Source organism: Acomys russatus, chromosome 21 (assembly GCF_903995435.1).
Source record: "Acomys russatus chromosome 21, mAcoRus1.1, whole genome shotgun sequence".
Classification (NCBI taxonomy): domain Eukaryota; kingdom Metazoa; phylum Chordata; class Mammalia; order Rodentia; family Muridae; genus Acomys; species Acomys russatus.
In genome coordinates this window covers 46,817,798-46,839,629 of record NC_067157.1, presented here as the reverse complement: position 1 = coordinate 46,839,629, position 21,832 = coordinate 46,817,798, and the positions used below count along the sequence as shown (strand labels likewise).

General features: G+C 44.3%; 1 protein-coding gene across 3 annotated transcripts in view; it reads left to right on the top strand.

The window, feature by feature from the left end:
• Syne1 (spectrin repeat containing nuclear envelope protein 1) overlaps positions 1–21,832 on the top strand; it is a 454,246-nt gene that overhangs the window by 308,868 nt on the left and 123,546 nt on the right. For all 3 annotated transcript variants that reach the window (XM_051164670.1, XM_051164671.1, XM_051164672.1), the window contains 9 exons: positions 716–910; positions 3,775–3,948; positions 4,477–4,668; positions 11,472–11,603; positions 12,558–12,667; positions 16,586–16,742; positions 20,015–20,146; positions 20,592–20,747; positions 21,488–21,697. In XM_051164670.1, coding sequence (XP_051020627.1) covers positions 716–910; positions 3,775–3,948; positions 4,477–4,668; positions 11,472–11,603; positions 12,558–12,667; positions 16,586–16,742; positions 20,015–20,146; positions 20,592–20,747; positions 21,488–21,697 — 1,458 coding nt within the window. The remainder of the gene's footprint in view (positions 1–715; positions 911–3,774; positions 3,949–4,476; positions 4,669–11,471; positions 11,604–12,557; positions 12,668–16,585; positions 16,743–20,014; positions 20,147–20,591; positions 20,748–21,487; positions 21,698–21,832) is intronic.

Below are 21,832 nucleotides of genomic sequence, written 5' to 3'. Positions count from 1 at the left end.
GGGAGGCAGAATAGGGAAGGTGGCCTTCAGTTCAGTAGTTACTTTAAATGACTCTCTTGTTTAAGGAATAAAGCCGGGAGAGCTGTTATCTTCTGAGCTGAAACTAGGCAGTTTTGGGATTTGGGATTCAAGTCTTGGAATGGTGTCAAAAGCCTTGCTTTGTGTCTGGTGACAGGCAGCTTTAGCATGGTGACTACTCCAGTTCGGGTTTTAATGTGGTGTTTATGGTCCAGTGAAGGAGCCTAATCCAAAAGGAGAGCAATCTTTAATTGTTATTTAAAGATACACAATAAGATGGTGACGCCATTGAACAGCGCAAACTGAATGCAGGAGGTTGAGTTCGAGATATGTATGCCTTGGAGGTGGTCAACCTCAGAAAGCATTTGAAACCATGGCCGAGGGCTCTGGAGGGAGCCACCAGCCTAGAAGCTAGCCCCAAAATACTGCAAGTTTTTGAGTTAGGTACACAAGGAAGAAAATGAACATAGGCGTACTTGAAGATTCCTCTCCTATTGGAAACCAGAAATGCCAGTCAATGTAGTCAAAGCTGTTTAAGTTCTTAACACCTGTCCCAGTACTCAGCTGCACAATGCCATTTTGATCATTAATCTAGTAGCCAGCTCCACCAATGACACCCGAGTGCGTGTCCGTCAGTGATGTCAGTGCGTGCGTGTGTGCTGGCAAAGCCTTGGGTCCACAGTCAGTCTCCCCACAGGCCCTGATGGACGAGGTGCAGATGCTGCAAGATGAGATCAGCGGGCTCCAGGAGTCCCTCGCAGAGGAGCTGGTGGCCGAGTCTCAGGAGTCCGACCCTGCAGAGCAGCTAGCCCTACAGTCCACGCTCACCGTCCTGGCTGAGCGGATGTCCACCATCAGAATGAAAGCGGCCGGCAAGCGGCAGCTTTTGGAGGTAACTAGCTTTGGGCGGCCTACAGGTCCTGTTTCTGAGTCCTGCTTCAGGGCCTGTCAGCAGTTCTTCTGGGTACTGATGGGAACTACATGGGTGGTGTTTTACTTTTGTCCCTGGTCCCCTTTTCTTTTTGATATCTATTTTTTTTAAGCCTTTACTCTCCCTTATTCCCTCCCTCTCTCCCTCTCCCCCCACCTTCCTCTTTTTCTTTTTATGTTTGATATCTTTGCCCTCATACCTCCATATTCTCACCTTTATTCCCATTGGTCCTCTTTATCCCCATCAAAAGTCTTACTTCTATTTTCATGTCATATATACGCAAAATTTTACATATCTCTGTAAAGTATGGGAACAACATATGAGACAAAGCGTACAGTATTTGTCTTTTGGCAATAGGTGCAATGCATATCACCTTTGGTCATGTCAACTTTCCTCTAATGATGTCATTACATTGTTCTTTATGACTGTAAAAATTTCACCGTGTACACATGAATACACACACACACACACACACACACACACACACGGACACATATGCTCCACATAACATTTTCCTTATCCATTCTGTGATGTTGGACACCTAGGCTCGCTCCATAGTCTGGCTATTATGAGTGTTATAGACACTGGGGTGACAGTATCCCTTATAGTTTCCCAGGCCTCAGAAGCTGGTATTGTGTTTGCACCAGGAGCTTGAGCACAGAACACAGGCAGGGCATATCTATAAATGTGCTCCACATGGGAGAAAGCTGGTACTTGCTATACTAGAGCCCCATGGACCGGAACTGTAGATTTGAGTGATGGTTTGCTGTGTTTAAATAAAAGCCTGCAATGAAGAACAGCACTGCTTCCATGAAGCGACGTCTACCCATACACTGCTAGCCAGTCCAAGCATCTGGAGTCATGGAAACACCCTTGCGCTTCTGTTGCCTGTTATTTGATAGGTAGATTTTGGCAATGATAATATAATGCTAAAAACCAGCTGTTCTTTTCCTTATATATTCTCTCTCATAATTGCTATCCCTTAGCACATGTCGTGATTGTGTAGTTGCCTCTGCAGATTGGTTTGCCCACAGGCTTCGGACGGGCCCTGCGAGCATCTTGCTTCTTGTGTCTCTGCGTCATAATGTTCCCCATTATATTTTCACACAAACTGAGTATTATTTTATTTACTACTGATTACATTATGATTGCATTTACAATGGCCCCCCCCTGCCGAAGATGTAGGCTTGTTCTGATAACTACCCACAAGGTCAGCCAAATCGGGTGTCTATTCCATATTCTCCATAAACTTAAAATACATTCTTCCTACTCACTAGTCTCCATGTTAGGATTTTAATGAAAGAATAATTGTTACTGGAACTGGAGAGAGAACTCAGTGGTTAAGAGGCATGACTATTCTTGCAGAGACCCCGGGTTCAGTTCCCAGCACACACACAGTGGCTCACAACCAGTTTCAGGGAGTCTCTTCTGGCCTCTGTAAGCACTGCCCACACACAGTGCACAGACAAATGTGTAGGCAAAGCACGTTTACACATAAAGTAAATACATTTAAAAATAATAATGACAACTACTAATTGGATAGTTTTTAAAATGATTTATTGGAAGTACTTGAAGTTAACTTTTTTTTCCCATGTCAGATTTTCTCTGTGTGACTGCACTGACTGCCCTGGAAATGTAGACCAGGCTGGCCCTGAACTCACAGACATCCATCTGCCTCTGTCTCCCAGAGTGCTGGGATTACAGGCATGCGCCACCGGGCCTGGCTTAAAGTTAACTTTTTAATTCTATCATGTTATCTCTACTCTAGAAAAAAAAATGCGTGTAGGGTTTCAGAATAAGTTTGGCTTGGGTGTTTCCGCATGAATTATTTGCAAGAATTGGGAAAACTTGAAAGTGAGCATAAAACTTTGGGGTTTTGCCTTATACTAACACAAGTACCAGTGGCCGCTGCTTCCCACGGGATCAACTGCCTAAATGCTGGTCATTTATGTGAGTGGATGTCACAGAAATGGAGGTTAAATGTCTGTTGCCATCTTGAAGACGCCTTGCTCAACTCCAGGGCACGTCCATTCATTAAGGGGCAGAGGGGACTCTGCACACACTAATGTTGAGACAAATCCTGATTTACTCTTCCAAGATGTGGTTTGAGTCTGGGCATTTGTTTTGTTTTCCAGCTGTTTGTGTGGGTAGCCAGGGCTTGAGACTGTTGCTCCATTATATGGAATCTTCAAGCTCTCACTGCTCCCTCCAATTTACCTGTTGAAAGATTATTAATAACTAATTATTAATAAATAATTATGAATAATTAATATACATAGTAATATAATTCTGACTTACATTATTAATAAAGGAGAAGTTACTCCTTAACCAGTTATCGACCCAAATAGCCATACAGAGAGAGCAGGATTTATTTGATTAGCCTAGAGCACAATACTGACAGAAAACTACTCCATCCTATACCTCCAAGCTGGTCTAGCTTCCTCCCATTCAGATTTCCCACATTATACTTGCTCTGTAATCACCTCCTAGGTCCAGTTCATTTCTCCCGATGTTTCCCCATCCTCTCCTCATGGCTCCATCTCCTACTTCCTCTCCTCCCCTCACTGGACTGGGATGTCCTATCCTATTCTCTGTTATTGCTCAGCATTGGCTGGTTGGCTTTTATTGGCAATACAGAGATCAAGTGGTGGGCGTGGTTATACAAACTTGAGACAGGAGACACTTGGAATATACATTACAAGCCTTGTCCAAATTGAAACCAGATAGTGGGGTAGAGAATCAGCATTTGAGCGAACGAGGGTAAAAACTCTACACAGTCTACAGCAACACTTATGCCAACAGTTACCTTCTTCCTAATTTCTTAGGAGAAGCTGAGTGACCAGCTGGAGGAGCAGAGGCAGGAGCAGGCTCTGCAGAGGTACCGCTGTGAGGCGGATGAGCTGGACCACTGGCTGTTGAACACGAAGGCCACCCTGGATGTTACACTCGGTACACCCCAGGAGCCCATGGACATGGATGCCCAGCTGGTGGACTGCCAGGTACAAAGATGCACTAGAACAGTGGTTCTCAGTCTATAGGTCATGACCCCTTTGGGGGGAGGTTACATATCAGAAGCTGATCACGCTATCACAAAGCCTATAATCCCATCTCTAAGGAGGCTGAGGCAGTGTGGTCCTCAGAATCAATGTTTTGAAAGAAATTCCTTTTTAAATTGACAGAGAAGTTTATCATGTGATAATTTTACTAACATTGCTAATCTAATGTGAAGATAATGAAATTAATAATGGTGTAACATTCATGCAGTAATCCTGTCTTTTTGTTTGTTGGCTATATCAAATGTGGCTTTTATATATCTTTTCTAATGTAGTTTTAATTATAAAGTATCTAATTTTTTTAAAGGAAAAGATAAGTATAGGTAGAGTTTCCCCCAGAAGCATATACCTTCTTCTTCAAAGTAGAAAAGGCCACCGAGACCTGTTTGTGTGGTGACTACTGGAGACTGTGCTTGCAAACAGTTCCAGGGGCTGCCACGATGTGCTCACTTTGTCCTTGCTCTGCTGTTCCAGAACATGCTCGTGGAAATAGAACAGAAAGTGGTGGCCCTGTCCCAGCTGTCTGTGCACAATGAAAACCTGTTGTTGGAGGGCAAGGCTCACACGAAAGATGAGGCGGAGCAGCTGGCAGTGAAGCTCAGGGTGCTCAAAGGCAGCCTCTTTGAACTACAGAGGGCCCTGCATGACAGACAGCTCAACATGCAGGTAAGCAAGGCCACCCACAGCCTGGGCTGACATGGCACTTAAGACACACTCAACCACATACATCTCTGTGAGTGTGGCAGCGGAGAAAAAAATTGTTGGAGGCTGAATGCACATATGTACACACTTGCTTTCACTAACATTTCACCACATTGATCTATTTCTATTCTGCTTTTGGTCTGGGTTTTCGGCGAGGCTATTAGTTTTGATTGACGTATAGGTTTGAGGATGAAGTTCTGCCATGATGAATTTGCTTTTCCTATGGATTCCTCTTACAGTCCACTTTCTAGCTGTAGTTTGACTGTTTTATGGTTTCTGCGTTCAAATCCTCCCTCATGCCAGGTAGGTGAATCCTCCCCCTGTAATCCTGATAGTCAATTCTACTTCACGTTGTTGGAGTTCTCTGGGCTTGTTTGCTGACCTGTCTCTCAACTTCTTTTGATTTCAGCTTCTCTGTGTCCTTACATTTTAGATTTTTTTTTTCTTATACAAAACATCCTATTCTACTCATTGGTTGTAGGATTTTTCTCACACTTCTAAATGACATTTTTGGCCCATTTACATTTGTTGTGATATTTTATTTTACTATATTTGTCCTCTCTCTCTCTCTCTCTCTCTCTCTCTCTCTCTCTCTCTCTCTCTGTGTGTGTGTGTGTGTGTGTGTGTGTGTGTGTGTGTGTGTGTGAACAGTCCAGCCAAAGGAGAAGTTAGCATGGAGACTGCCAGAAGGGATTATACTCTGTCTGTCCAATGCCAGTGTGGCTGTAGTGGAGTAAGAGGAACAGATGAAGTTAAACCATGTCTTAAGCAGTTTAGTTGCTATAGCAAAACTTCCCCAAACTGAGTAATTTATAAACAACAAACGTACTGCACACTGATCTAGAATCTGGAAAATGTTGGCTCTGTTTTTTAACTATTAAACTTTATTATACAACCGAACTAACTTACACAAAAGGGAAAAAAAGGTTAAAGGGAAACAAGAGTGAACCTTCCTGTATCTGTTCCACAGAATGGGTCCCTAGATGTCTCTGGCCTGCGTGCTGGTCTGGCCTGTTCGCTCCGCGCTCAAGCCTGGTCTGACCCTGCTGCTCCTCTCTCTGTCCCCTCTACTTGCCTGTCTCTCATGTGCAAGGGGTGGTCTCCCTCTCCCATTGAGGGTCAATTAGAAACACAATAGTCCAGGTGGAGTCCTTTGGTCTGCTTCCTGAATTCCAGGCCCAGGATGGCTCCACCCAGTCTATCTCAAGTTTAATCTCAGGGAGTATCCATGGTGTGTCCAAGGGTAAAGCCCGTCAAAACTGCTTTCACCTGTAACAAAGCTTACAATCCTTCCCACAGGAAAATCTGATTAAGATGCCAGCTGCCCCCAATGTCCAGTGAGGGTTATCTGCCCAATGATTCACAGTCCTCTCCCTGAAGAGGCTGGCTGGCTTTCTGGTATCTCTTTTATAACAAAGCTAATGGCAGTAGTGTCACCTCCCACAGTCCGGTCCTTCCATTTACTATCACAGTAGGGATTAGGTTCCAATGGTAACAAAGGGCCTGGGACATCATCATAGGTGTCCTAAAGACTTTGATCCTAACTGTGAGGCACATGAAAGGCCATTGGGCTGTTTGGGAATAGAGGAGTGACATGGTAACCCACAGTTGGTCTGGGATAGAAGCTGAAAGTCAAGTAACAATCATAACCCAGGGCAAATGGGAAAGGGCACAGGGGCCATGCTCGGCCCTTCCCCTTCCCTTCCCCTTCTCTTCCCTTCTTTCCCCCCTTCTCTTCCCCTCCCCTTCCCCTTCTCTTCCCTTCTTTCCCCCCTTCTCTTCCCCTCCCCTTCCCCTTCCCTTTCCTTCCTTCCTTCCGTTCCTTTTTTTTTTTCATCTACTTTCCTTGGGTTCCCCACCCCAGAATCAGATGCTCTGCAGATCTCAGCATTTGCTGTGACCCAGAGCTGCACACTTAACCCATATTTCTCAATGCTGTTGTACACGTGTGAAGTGTAATAGCCATTGTCCCACTTATTTTATGTCGTTTTTTTTTTTGTTTGTTTGTTTTTTTTGTTTTTTGTTTTTTACATCTGGCATGGGTATCAGTAAGGACCCAATCTCTCCATTTCTCCAAGGAAGACATAAAGAAATGTAGACTTAAGGACATGTAAAAATATTTCTTGAATTACAAAGTGTCTGTCTTCATGAGAAACTTAGGTTATTTTCACACAATGTCACCTGTAAAAGTAGCATAGAATTCACCCTATATAAAGAACTAATTGCTGTATGAAGAAATAGTTCAACTTAGCTTTATCATTTCCTGGTTCCCACTGCTCTTCCAAGGAATATTCCAGGAAGAAAAGTGGTGGCTGTTCTACTTTTCCAAAATGAACATCCCAGGTAGCCTCACGCAGTGAGTCTCTAGTAACAACAGAACTGCCCTCACTTCCTCCTTCCTCCCGAGGCAGAAGGGAGAACTGTTAGTCAGACCCCGGAAGGCAGGCAATGTACAGGCTTGCACTCCTTCCGACAGCACCGCCTTACCCCAGGGGGAAACAACTGAAATTTGAACTGGATTCTTAATCATTTTTGCTTTCTGAGGGCCAAGTCTTAAGCTTCCAAACTAAGTGAGTCAGAGAAATTTACTAAAAAAACAAAATATAACAACACAAAAAAAATACACCCTAAATGACAGTTTTTGATGCTGTTTTTTGGTTTGTTTGTTCATTTCATCTGAGGCTGTGTCTTTGCTCAGTCAGACAGATGAATTCTTAGAACCTGAAGGTCTGTCTGAATAGAAACAGCTCTGAGGCCTCACATGTCAACTGTCATCTTTTACAAGTACAACCTTTCTGGTGACTTGAAAAACACATTGGCAGTCCACAAAGAATAAATAACCTACTTAGAAGTGTCAGCAGGTTCTGTGGCCTGTGAAGTGTCTCTAAAGGGACCTTCTGGATGGGCTCTGGGAAGCACACCTCGGCCGAATGAAATAGCAGAGAGGAATTGGCCTGGATCCCAAGGGAAAAGGCAGAAAAGGTCATTCTAAGACCAGTGTTTTGTCAGCTGTAATAGCTGTGGCTGGGGACTTGAGTCTTGGTGTGCCAGCTCCTTGATGTGTCACTGTGTCTCCTGTTGCACAAAGTTTCTATCTAGCCTGGTTCTTCTCCTTCACGAATGAGCCAGGGTCTCTGAGAGCTCCTTGTGCAGAGATGGTGCTCTTCAGTCTCCTGTGCTAGAAGCCCACTCATCTAAGCCCTTACTTTCCAGAAAATCACTGTTTATCTTCAGGGGAAATTCCTGGGAAGGAGGGCCATCTAGTGAATGCAATGTGATGAGTCACCCAGTCCAAACATGTAGCAAGATACAAATAGTATCTTTTAGACCAGGGTCCCTCACATTGTTTCACCTGATCCAACTTCTCTAGCTGGGAAGCTGTAACGTGGGAAAAGAAGCACATGCTAAGAACATAGGAGTTCACATGGAGATGTAGACTATTCCTTCTACACTTGATGGCTTGCTTCAGCATAAGTCAGTGACACCAAGGTACAGAGACAAAGATATAGACTGTCAACCATTCCACCATTGTCTTAGTTAGGGTTACCATTTCTGTGACCAAACACCATGACCAAAGCCACTCGGGCATGAAAAGGCTTGTTTGGCTTATGTATCCTGAATCACATTTCATCATGGAGGACAGGAACTCAATCAGGACAGGAATCTGGACACAGGAACTGAGGCAGAGGCCACAAAGGAGTGCCGATTGGATTGCTGGCTTGCTCTTCATGGCTCACTCAACCTGCTTTTTTTGTTTTATTTTGTTTTATATCACTCAGAGAACCACCAGTCCAGGAGTGGCCCCATCCACAGTGGGTTGGCCCTCCCACATCAACCACTAATTAAGAAAAAGTACCACATACTTGCCTGCAGCCTTATTTTATGGAGGCATTTTCTCAACTAAGGTTTCCTCCTCTGGGATGACTCCAGCTTGTGTAAAGTTGACATAAAACTAGCACGCAAAACCATGACTCATGAGATGGGGCAGGAAGCAAACACAAGCGTAGAAAGCCAAAGCTCTTTCACAGGATTGGTGAGGTAGAATGCTGGAACCAGGAGAAAAAGCAGGGCCTCCCCATGGGGTGGCTGAGCTGGAATGGTAGCCTCTATCTGCCTTCCTGCTTGGGTGGAGTCAAGGGACAGTATCGGTCTCAAGAGTTGATAGCACGATGACCTGTAGCCATGATGGCCTCTTCCACGCTGATCTCAATTATGTTTCTGCATGGGGCCATAGCGGGGCCATAGCTGATCTTGAGTTTGGGATACCCTCCCCTAGGTCTGGGCCAGGCTTCTCTCTTTTCCATGTCCCCTGCAGCTGTTCTCCTGACAGTGCTCTCAGCCTTGCCGAGCAAGCCTTTCTATCTCTTTGCCTCCTTTTCCTCTCTTCTGGCCCTGCTATGTAACTCGGCCTTTCTTGTATGTTTGTAAGTTATCTGCATCCCTACCCAGGCCCTTGTCTCACTGTATGTTTGTAAGTTATCTGCATCCCTACCCAGGCCCTTGTCTGACTGTTTCATGCATAGCACTCTGAGTTCCAAGAGCAGTGTCCCATGCGTGGTACATATTTAACGAGTGGACTGTATAAAAACCACCTGACCCGTCCCTTCACATATGAACGCAGAGGAGAAGAAAGACAGGGCCTGTGCCTCAGTTGGTCTCAGTGGGAAGCATGATGCTCTTTGGACCTTTGATAGCCCATTAGAATAACGAGGCAAGAAGGTTGTCTGGGTCGTAAGTGACTGTTTTCCTGCTTCTTTCCCTAGGCAAACTTTACCAAAGGGGCAGGGAAACAGTGGGTGGGCGGGGTGGTCATGGAATAAAGTGAGACAGCAGCATGTTTTAGGATTGTCACCTGTAACTATCACACCAAGTCCTTTTTTAAACCCTCAGGTCATTTTTTTTTAATTTGTAGGATAACTATGCCCACTGTTAATCAACACACTTATGATAATCTCCTCCCATGTAGGGTTTCTGTATGTAACCCTGCTGTCCTGGGACTGTATACCAGGCTGTATACCAGGCTGGCCTTGAACTCACAGATCCACCTGCTTCTGCCTCCTGGGTGCTGGGATTAAATTTGTGTACCACCATCGACCAGTTTATTATGCTAAATTTAATGGCACTGAAAAACTCCTCTTTGAACAGAAACTATTTATTATTGGGGGTGTGGAGAGGTGCCTGTCAGAGGAAAGGGTTTCTCTGTTATGTAGCCCTGGCTATTATGGAACTTGCTATGCAAAACAGGCTGGCCTTCAACTCCAGAGATATGTTTGCCTTTGCCTCCATGCCACTGGGCGCTGTTTATCATACAGAAATACACAAATAGACACTTGTGAATAGCAGACATTCTCAAATCAAGAGTTGTAAAATCAATTCAAGTCTAGGCAATTCATAGGTAGGACTTATTTTATAAGCATTTTAATATTTTGTATAGCTTTTTACATTTTTGCTTAATATTTGAAACTTTTAAACATGTATACAGAGTCCAATGTGTCTCGATCGTGTTCACTTCTTATTCCCCTCCTCAGCTGCCCTCAGGGCCCTCTCTTTCAACTCTATGTCCTAATTTAATTTTTAATTTATTTTTTTTCACCCACTGACTCAAGTTAGCACTGCCTTCTTATGAATGCAGTGTTGTCAGGCACAGGGGAGAGTAAAGGCTTCCTGCCTCTAGAAGTGCTCTGGGGAGTGTTCCAGTGGTTGACCACTTCCTGCAGCTCTTGAAAGGGGAGTTGAAGAGACTAGGCTGTGGTAGTGGGGGAGGGGAGAGCAGAGCATGTTCAGCCATCTTGGACGTTCTTGCTGTGTATACTCAGCATCCCGGCACCATGATTAAATGCCAGACAGAAACAACTCCAGGAATGAAACATTTATTTTTGCTTGTGTTTTCAGAGGTTTGGCTTGTGACCTGCTGTTAACATTAGTGGCGAGGCAGGGACGTCATGGGCTAAATGTATGGGAGAGCAAAGCATTTTCAGTTCAGGCAAGAAAACAAAATGCCCTTCAAATGCTGCCATTGACCCCTTCCCTTAACCAGGCTGCTTTACCCTGGTTCCACCACTTGCTAACAGTCTACTTAGATTTTTGAGTCCGTGGGTGGATTAAAGCCATGGGCTGGGTCAGAGCCCTCATTATCTAATACACCTGTGGAGGAGTATGCCTCACAGTTTGCCTATGTGCCCTCCAGCCAGCCAAGGTGACAGTCAGGAGTAGCCATCATGCCCTGTTCTTCCTGAATTCTAGAATCTGGACGTACTGTCTCTCAAAGTTAGTTGGTGGCCTTCTAGAAAATTCCTTGAGAAGCAAGTATTTGCTCTTGTGCCCGTTATGGACAGATAACCTTGTGACCCAGACAGACATGGCATCAGGGTGAAGCTTCTAGAGGAAGGACAGCAAATTTTGACATGTACTGATCATCTCAGCAACATTTTACCTTTGTGTTAAGAGGTTCATAAAAGGGTTGAGTTTCCTAATTTTGTGGGAAAAAATTAGGATAATATGTGATGACTACTTTGGGAAAAGATGTGATTCCCTACAAATGCTTATGGGCATAATCATCTCTTTATTCTTCTTGATTCTGAAAATGTCACAACTTAGATGCATCTTGTGTTACCATCTTTAAAAAAAAAAAAAGTGGTGTAATGTCCAAATGCTGGTGATTTGAAGTCAGTATACCAGCCACACCAAAAGGGACTTCTCTCCATGAGGGTGAGGTTTTCCTGTGTGTAGTATGGCCCTTGATTGCTGCCTTATTTTATTCAAAGCAGGGAACCACACAAGAGAAAGAGGAGAATGACGCTGACCTCACAGCCACTCAGAGCCCTGGAGTACAGGAATGGCTGGCTCAAGCCCGCACCACCAGGACTCACCAGAGGCAGAGCAGCCTCCAGCAGCAAAAAGTAAAGCATTCCCCACCCCCTCCTCTAGATGGCAGTCTGCCACAAGAAGAACTTGAGGCAGAGAGCGAGGTGTCTATGGCCACAGTTTTTGTTGACATGGTTTTGGTTATGGTTTGTTTTCAATGCTGGGAATGGAACCCAGACCAGGCAAGTGCACCATTGCAGACACACCCCCAGCACTGACTCAGTTCTTCACTGATGGAATTTACCTCATTTCTGTTTATGTATTTTTTTAAGTGCAGGAGTGCTCTACCTGCATGTACACCTGCAGGCCAGAAGAGGGCATCAATCCCGTCACAGATGGTCGTGAGCCACCATGTGGTTGCTGGGAACTGAACTCAGGACCTCTGGAAGAGCAACCAGTGCTCTTAATCTCTGAGCCATCTCTCCAGCCCCTTACCTTATTTCAGAATGAAACAAGACATAGCTAGCATTTTTGGCATGCCTCCCCATAACTGATTGGATGGTGGAATGGCTAATCATTATAAAGCTAGTATGTTTCATGTTCCACTGTATGGTTCAGCTGTTCCTTGCCTCCTCAGGGCAAGTTGCTTTCTTATTTGATCTCTTTGCCTCTATTCTAGTGTACAACAAAAGTCTTAGGAAAATCTCTGAGAATGGGCAAAGCTCTGAAATATGTAAATATATTTTTCAAAGAAATGAAATGTGTAGTAGATGCCTCAGAAGAGTCTGTCCTGGCTAGCCCAAAACAGCATTGACTTTGAAAGGAAGGAACGTGTTTTACCACATGGGGGCACCATTGTCCAGCAAAACTTTTCTATTCTGGTTGCTTTTCCCAGATAGTTAATGAGAATAAGAGAATTTACCTAAATCATGCCTTTTACTCTGTGCCAAGATTTAGTTAATCGAGCCCCCCCCCCTGCCCCGTGACATTCTGTAGATACAGAGCAGCGACAGTTCTCTGAAGTAACAACCATGTTTGTGTCTGTGCAGGAGTTCGAACAGGAGCTGGCTGAGCAGAAGAGCCTCCTCTGCTCCGTGGCTAGCCGCGGAGAGGAGATTCTAACCCAGCGTTCCTCCGCAGAAGGCTCCGGAGGCCTTGGGTATGTTCTGAAACTGCAGCCTTCTCTTGTGCTTCCCTGGCATCTCAAAAATTGAGCACCTCGCCCCACAGTTTCCAGTCATCCACACGAGGTGTGCTCACCCCCTTTCAATTAGGGATATGAAAAGCTCCTTCCCTGCCAAGCGTTTTGTTGTGTGGATAGAAACTGGCTAGTAGTAGCGACTACCTTCCTGGATGCACATGTAGCCCCCCCCCCCCCCGGGACACCCATTTTCTCAATCAAATGGGAAATGCATTATCCAGTCGATCCTGTGATATTTCCAGCTGGTGATTATATGTAACCACAAAACATTTTCCTCTCAAGAACTCTGTTAAAAAAAAAAAAAAAAAAAAAAAGGATGGATGTGCAAGGTAAGTGATGCCACTTCTTAATAGGTCTCTTCCTAGAATTTCTGCATGTAAAGTTCTTGAGACCGGGGACTAGTTTGGAGTGGACACTTTGAAAGTCTTCCATACAGAAAGACAAAATATTAGAAGAGAAGACAGGGGAAGGGAAACCTCTAAACAGGAGGCTTTTATCTACAAATTGCAAAAGTAAATGGACTCCAGCCACTGGAACATACCTGTATTTTGAACCACTCACTTTGGGGCCCCGACGTGCTTATCTATAGAGTTACAATAATAGCAGCACCGTGACAAAACATTTTGACATTACATTTTTTTTTTTTTTTTAAGACAGGGTTTCTCTGTGTAGCCTTGGCTGTCCTGGACTCACTTTGTAAACCAGGCTGACCTCAAATTCACAGAGATCCACCTGCCTCTGCCTCTGCCTCCCGAGTGCTGGGATTAAAGGTGTGTGCCACCACGCCCAGCTTTGCTCTTGCTCTTTCAGACAGGTATTCTCTGGGTAATTGTGGCTTCCCCAGAACTCACCTTGTACACCAGGTTGGCCTCCAACTCACAGAGATCTGGTTGATGGAGGAGATCCATCTGCCTCTGCCTCCCAAGTGCTGGGATTAAAGGTGTGCACCGCCACCACCACCACTCAGCTCTGAAGCACTTTTTTTTAAGGTTTCAGTAAAACCTGTGTGTCTGTGTGTAGCCTAGGCTTGCAATTTGCTTGTGTTTCTTGTCAAGCACCTTTGGCTTTGTTTCCCAAATCTAAACATTGTTTTCAGCAGAAATAATATAAAAGGGAGAGTATATGTTAGAAAGATGTTATAAAAATGTTATTTATAATGCCAAATAATTGAAAGGGCAGGATTATGTACTAGCATCAAGAAAAAATTGTTTGTACCTATAATCTTAACAATATTATATCGTGTTATCAGAATTCATAAACATGGCAACTAAAGGGCAGTGTGAATTAAATGAAATTATCGTGTTCATGCAGGTCAGAAAAATAATATAAGTCTGGAAATAGCAAATGCGGGCACTAAGCATCTTTGCAGTGCAGTCAGCACTGGTACGTTTCTGAGTGTCAGTATATACAGATATTATGGGATTCATAGTTTTTGCATTTCTGTCACCCTAAAATTGTGAAATCTTTGTTAAATCACAAAGGAGCTAAAACAATCGCTACTGTCCATTATGTTTAGAAAGATTAGTAAACAGAGTCTTTAAGATACATGAGCAGTGAAGCCCTAAACAAGGGGGCTACTCCTCCTCCAGCCAGCAGAGCAGAGCCTTCCCCCTCTCTGCCTGCTCCTCGGTCCTCTGAGGTGTCCACACACCCCTCATCGTCTTCTGTCTTTTAAGTCTCTTTTTACAAATAAGACAGTTAGTGCTGCCTCCTTGGCAGACAGTAGGTTCCACAAAAGAGCTGTGGGAATCTTGTGCAACTTTCTTGTGGTTTGAAAAATGTTGCTGTTTTCCCCCCACTTCTCCTTGGCATTCAGCATTGGCTAGAACCCAGATGACAGATAAACATCTACAAGTTGCTCTTTCAAATATTAAACTCATGTCAAAAGCTAGCTTTCTGTGAAGATTCACTTAAGAAACACCACTTGCAAATTCTTCAATGGTTATATAAGTTCCTTAGGAAAATGGCCCTTCAGTGTGATTGAGTCCAGTTCACATCGTCTTGTCAAGGCTCTAGGCTATGGCGTCCTTCTAAGGCTATGAAGGAAAACCAACTGGGAATTCATTGACATGGACGAATACTTTCCCATGAGAAATGGAAAGACCACATTCTAATTTAAAACTAATTTGCTGTTGTTTTTATATGTGTCAGTGGTGAAATATAAGAACCCAGCCGGTTACTACCCGCCCCCAGGTTACTACCCGCCCCCCCCCCCCCCCGGTTACTACCCACCCCCCAGGTTTGATGCCGGTTACTACCCGCCCCCCAGGTTTGATGCCGGTTACTACCCGCCCCCCAGGTTTGATGCCGGTTACTACCCGCCCCCAGGTTTGATGCGGACGAAATGAATGGAGACAAGCACACTGTAGCCAGCACAAAAGCAAACACAACAAAGAAATTAACTTTCATAGGAAGCTCCAAACTCCTTTCTTTTTCATTTGAAATCTGTACAATTGGACACATTTTTAAAAAAATATATTTTATCAATTTATTCATATTACATCTCAATTGTTATCCCATCCCTTGTATCCTCCCATTCCTCCCTCCCTCTCATTTCCCCCTTACTCCCCTCCCCTGTGACTGTGACTGAGGGGGACTTACTCCCCTGTATATGCTCATAGGGTATCAAGTCTCTTCTTGGTAGCCTGCTATCCTTCCTCTGAGTGCCACCAGGTCTCCCCTTCCAGGAGACGTGGTCAAATATGGGTCTTGGAGTTTTAAAAGAAATATTTTCTTTTCTTTTCTTTTTTTATTACACATGTATAAGACAAACTACATACAGCAGGGAGAACCATGTGACAATCATGAGAATAATGAATTCTATACATGTTACATTCATAGTGACTTGGCCACCTGCATTCGTCTCCTGTGAGACATTTTTTAAAAACATTAGTTTTTAAGGTCAGTCTGTGTCAGCGCATAGATTATTAACCTCCCCTGGCTGAATGGTAGCGGTTCATCGCAGAGCTATGGGCATCATACATGCTCCATTTAGTTTTCATAACTGCATGATATGGATGTCATATTCATTCATATGGTGACAAAACTGAGGCTCAGAAACATGTGGCACAAGTTACCTGGTGTCCCCGTGCTAACTGTTGTCACCGGCATGCATTCTGCTTGCCTTCCTGCTTTCTGTGTGCTGGGGACAGAGCCCAGGACATCCTGCATACCAGGGCAAACTCTCTACGGCTGACACCTTCTCAGCCTCAGGTCAAGCATCCTCCTCTCCTCCACCCAGCACAACTTCCTCCTCCTGTCACTTGATTTCTGTCCCTCCACAGTGTGTCCTGAATGACCTGTGGGATCACGGCAAAAGCTCTCGCTAGACTAACGTTTTCCAGATTTTGAACCAATTCATAGGCTATTTGTCAAAGCTCTCTGGTCATATTGTAATTCCTGATTCTGAAGGTTGCAGTTATTTCATTTCATACTTAGACATTTTCAATGTGGGGCTTTGTTTGTTTGTTTTGTTTTTGTTTTTTGAGACAGGGTTTCTCTGTATCCTAGACTCACTTTGTAGACCAGGCTGGCCTCGAACTCACAGAGATCCACCTGCCTCTGCCTCCCAAGTGCTGGGATTAAAGGCATGTGCCACCACCATCTGGCTTTCAATGTGTTTTTTAATATTTATGTTTTCATGATAAACTATATGAAGAATATGGTTATAGTCTTAACATTTCTATTTTAATTTATATTTTTGAAGGTGTAAGGCAATGACTAAGACAAACTTGTTCTAATTTTTGATGCCAGGCCCATTAATATCAAATAGGTTATCTGTCTCATTGTTCTCCCTCCCACCTCCCTCCCTCCCTCCCTTCTTTCTTTGTTCTTTTTGTATACATTGTAAACTTAGATTATTTATTCTTTTAATAGTGAAAAACCTGATGTGTTATCCCAGGAGTTGGGAATGGAAGAGGCAAAATCATTTGCTGAAGACCAGATGAGAATGAAATGGGAAAGCCTACATCAAGAATTTAGTACCAAGCAGAAACTGCTACAGAATGTTCTGGAACAGGAACGAGAGCAAGTGGTATCAGACATTTTGTTCATTTCTTTGTTCCCCTTTGGGTTTGTGAAACAGGGTCTCCCATGACCCAGATTGCCCTGGAATGTGCTATCTAGCTGAGGGTGGACTTGAACTTCTGACCTTTCTACCTCTGCCTCTCCGGGATTGGAATCACAAGCATGAACCCGCCCCATGCTCTGCCTAAGTATAGCTTTTATATATTAACTAGGATAAGAGGTACACAGCTTATACTAAGGGGGTAAAACTGTCTAATAATCTTATTTTCATTATAATTCTGAAATAGATGTAAAACAAGTTACTCATTTTATATTTTTCTTACCAAGGCATGTTTCACATTTCCTTCACTCCTGGCTATCCTGCACTCACTTTTGTAGACCAGGCTGGCTGGCCTTAAACTCACAGCGATCCACCTGCCTCTGCCTCACCAGTGCTGGGATTAAAGGCATGCACCACCACACCCAGCCTGAATGTGAAAATCTCTCTGATTTCTATATAGTATTTTTTTTTCAAAGATGATCAATGTCTGATTTTTCATTAGCATGAGTCATTAAGGTTCAATTTAATTTTCAACATTGAAAATCATGGTTGCAAACCAAAGATATACATATCAAGAGGGTTTCCACAAGTCTGAAACTAAACCACTAGGCTGCCCCACTTTCCACCGTTCCTTCCAGTGTTGAGTCCTCTCAGAAGGTTTTAATGAGAAACATATTGGAACACTAGAGGGTCTTGAAAACAAGGGAAGCTGCCGGTCAAGTCAGGCAGTTACTGGCCCATCTGTAAGGCTGGTTCCTGGGATGGATATTGTGTGATACTGGGCTTGGTTCCACCACACAAAATCCAGGGGAACTCAATAGGCAACAGAAAGTTCCAGAGAAGCAATAACTATTGGTTCAGTCTTTGCAGAGGCTGGGACCCACGCGGGAGGTCAGAGGAACTTGAGAGTTGAAAGGGGTAATAAGTAAGCCAGGAACCCAGGCTTACCTGTGAGGCCGCCAGCATCTGTGTGGCTCAGAGGGTTATTTGGACACAATGCCAGGCCTCTGTTCTGAGTTAGCAGTATCCACCCAGATCACTCTAGGATAGCAAATTTTTTTTCCAGTGGGGTAAGCCCTAGGATCTTTACTTTTGGTTCTGAAAAAATCTCCTGTTTTCATCACTCTGCCCAGGACTTTGTAAGATAGAGGAGCTAGCTGCACAGGAGTGGATGACAGTCGAACAGAGCCGTCAGGGCGGGCACTGTAAAGTGGATGGATGCAACAGGACAGAACTAACTGAAAGGAGACTGTCCAATGGTGGCAGTTCATCCGGAGATGATTGCATTTCTTCCTTCAGTGCCACGCATTTATATCCCGCTTTCCAAAAACTCCTGGCCGACCGTACCTTTGCCTCTCTGTTCCAGTTCGCTGGCCAGCGAGTATGCAGGGATTGTCATTAGCTGTGGCCGAAAACACCCCATCCGTGGATATCTTTGTGCCAGAATCATATTTACCCTGAGACTAGTATTCTGTGTCTTTTTTCACAGACCTATCTTTGTCTGAATTAGCCCTTCCTTACACACACACACACACACACACACACACACACATACACACACACACACACGGTCAAATGTTTCTCACATCCAGAACTAGACTGAGTTAGACCTCCTGAGTCCTGGCTTGCCTTCATGCCACAGAGTTTTCCAGTTCCTTTTAGATGTAAGCCGGAGCTACAGCCCTGAATTGGAGACTGCATTCTTTCCTGATTCTTCTATGTCAAATAAGCATTTTGTGTCACATGCTTATTTTAGTCCTACTTATTTCCCATCCCTTAGCTGGAGGCCTGAGCCTACTAGTCTACTTATGTGCACTCAGGCCACAGAACCTTCATGACTCCCCTGGTACCAAAGACTTAGCTCACCGTGGGGAACATTTCCTGTCAGTGTTGTGCAGCATTTTCCATGCTGAGCTCACTAGACCCACTGTGTCCCTTTCCACCATCATTCTACTGTGACACCCGGGCTGTTGTCCAAGTTTGGGTTCATGTTCTTGACCTTCTTGGCCCTTCAGCTTACAAACGGGAAGCCTCAACTGTCCTTTTTGGCAGCCCGTTTTGCATCGGGGCACTTCCCTTTTGGGAGCCACTGGTTTTCCTCTGGCATGAAGAGTGAATAGAAAATAGACAAGTCCAGAGTCCCTGCTGCTCGGAGGCAATGGGGAGATAAGTTAGCAGGCCTCTTTTATTTAGATCTTAGTATGCCTAGCAACACTTAGCAACACTTAGATGGGAGAGGCTTTATGTTCGCCTCCTAGACATGTAAACTGGGAGAGGGGAGATGCAAGTCTCAGGATCTGATGATCTGAGATACAGATCTGTGTGTTCCAAAGTCTCCTCTTTCTCATCCACTGACTGGAAACTTTATACATTGGATGTATTTATTTCTCTCAAGTGAATAGTCTGATACATTTTGGGGGACCTAAAATTAAGTAGCTCAAAGAGCGAGTGGACTCATTCTCTCAGGTGATAATTTTCTTCACCTCTTTAGTTGTATTTCGTGCCTCTAGGCAGAAGCTTTTTTTTTTTTTTTTTAATTTGGGTTAATTTGGGTCCACCTTCTGCAAACCTGTAACCCAACCCAGGAACTATCTCACACATTCCTGGGGGAATAAGTAGCCATGTGAGGCTCCACTCCACACGCAGGTGTCCAAAGGAAAGCAGGATGAAACGACAGCAGGAAGCCACTATCACAGACACAAAATTTAAGGTTGCGACAACCAAAGAGATAAAGACAGGCTGGGTGACACATGTCCACTCTATAAGATGGAGTGGCCTGGCTCGCTCACAGGATGATGGGCAGCCACCTCAGACAAGGGAGAATGAACTGGTTTTGAAAAGTCACAGGACTGAGTTTGATCTGAGACATCCCCAAAGCATTTGAATGCTTGTCTTGGCAGTGGTCCTCACAGGGGAAGCCTGATAGCAGTTAAAGGAGAAGAGGAGAATCCTAAGGAAAAGAGACCAGAGGGTTAGCATGATTTATTTCTCTAAAGGTAGAGATAAGGCTGGGAAGACATTTCATGGGTAGCCCTGGTAAATGTTCAGACATTTCCACCATTTTTTTCTATTCCATCATTAAAAATCATGGTTGTTTCTGGATCTGACAGTGACGTGGTATGTTGTTAAATTCATATTTCTATGGATGAGGCTTCCAATACCCATTTTGTGTGCACTTCCAACCTGGAAGACTCCGTGGCTCCCTTACTCTTAAGTAAACTGCCCCTGTTTGCCTGCAGCTCTACAGCAGTCCGAACAGACTCCTGTCAGGTGTGCCACCATACAGAGGGGAAGCGCAGACTCAAGGTAAATCTTCAGTGACGTCCTTGCTGGATGGACTGAACCAGGCCTTCAAGGAGGTGTCATCACAGGTATGCCTGTGCCATCGTGCACTTGTCCTGGTCTTGTCTCTCTGGGATTAAGACATTTGTTCTCTGCAAAGTCATCCCGTCTCTGCCTAGGACTGTTGAGGCCCAGCACTAGTGATGCGTTCCACAGCTTCAAGGTGCTGATTTCTCAACCTCATTTTGCTTGGGATTTCTCCGTGGTTCTTCAAAACACTGCAATAAATTGCTTTTTACTGAAAGATGCATTGGGAATGGCAGGGTGCAGGCAGCATCTCTTGTAGCCAAAGCTGTCCTCAAATGAGCTCCATAGCTGAGGATAACCTCAAACACCTCGTTTTTCCTGTCCTCACTTCCCAAGGGCTGGGGTTCCATGTGTGTGCCCTTACACCTGGATCAAAAGTGATTCTTTTATCTGTTTTGTGTGTGTGTGTGTGTGTGTGTGTGTGTGTGTGTGTGTGTTTTATTCCAGGATGGAGGAGCAAATAGACAGAATATTCACCTGGAGCAGAAGTTGTATGATGGAGTCTCAGCCACTTCCACCTGGTTAGATGACGTTGAAGAGCGCTTATTTGTGGCCACAGCCCTTCTGCCAGAAGAAACGGAAGCTTGTCTCTTCAACCAGGAGGTAAGGTTGACAATTTCTGACTGCATGGAAATGTAAAAGCAATTACAATGTTGATAATGGACAATTAACTTCATATATAAAGGCTATCAAGAACAAGACAGCTTTAATAAAATGCTATGGTGTGTTTTCAAGAAATATACTGTGATGCTGGGCATGATGGTGCAGGCCTGTGATCCCAGCACTCGGGAAGCAGAGGCAGGCGGATCTCTGTGAGTTCGAGAACAGCCTGGTCTACAAAGCCAGTCCAGGACAGCCAGAGCTACACAGAGAAACCCTGTCTCAAAAACTAAAAAGAAAAAAAAAAAAAAAGAAAGAAGAAAAAGAAAGAAATAGGCTGTGGAACAGAAGTTTATAAATATAAAAAGCTCTCAAAGTACATACAATTTACATATTCACCCTTTTTAATATGTGTACAAGAGCAGGAGAGATGGAGAAGTCTGCTTCCTGTGCATCTCAGACTCTCTCTGTATGAAATACAAGCTTCAAGGAGTAAATCCCTAAGCAGTGCTTTTTAAAACTTAATTTTGATCCATGCATATTCTTATCTCATGATATAAAGTCGCCGAGGAAAGTCACTGCTAGAACAATCTGCCTGCCGTCTGTAGAAGTTCCCCAAAGAGACTCAGCTGCTGTCAGTGTGGTTATTGATGAGTGGAAGGTTTCCTCAGCTTGCTAGGGGAGGGTGATTCCTTTACAGAAGTCTGTGCAAGGAGGTGAGACTTTGCTTTCATCGACTCTAGGCTCTTGCCAAAGACATTAAGGAAATGTCTGAAGAGATGGACAGGAAGAAGAACTGGTTTTCCCAAGCATTCCCAGAGGACGGTGACAACCGGGATGTCATCGAAGACACTCTGGGTTGTCTTTTGGGCAGACTATCCTTGCTGGATTCAGTAGTGAATCAGCGATGCCATCAGATGAAAGAAAGACTCCAGCAAATCCTCAATTTCCAGGTAATTGAGAGAACACAAAGGGGTTCTGCCATTTTCAAGGAACAGTGGTGATCATCAATAGAGTATCTTAGAAACACTCATTATGTGCTGCATGTTTGTAGTGGGGTATCTGAGGGTATATATGTGTGAATGCAC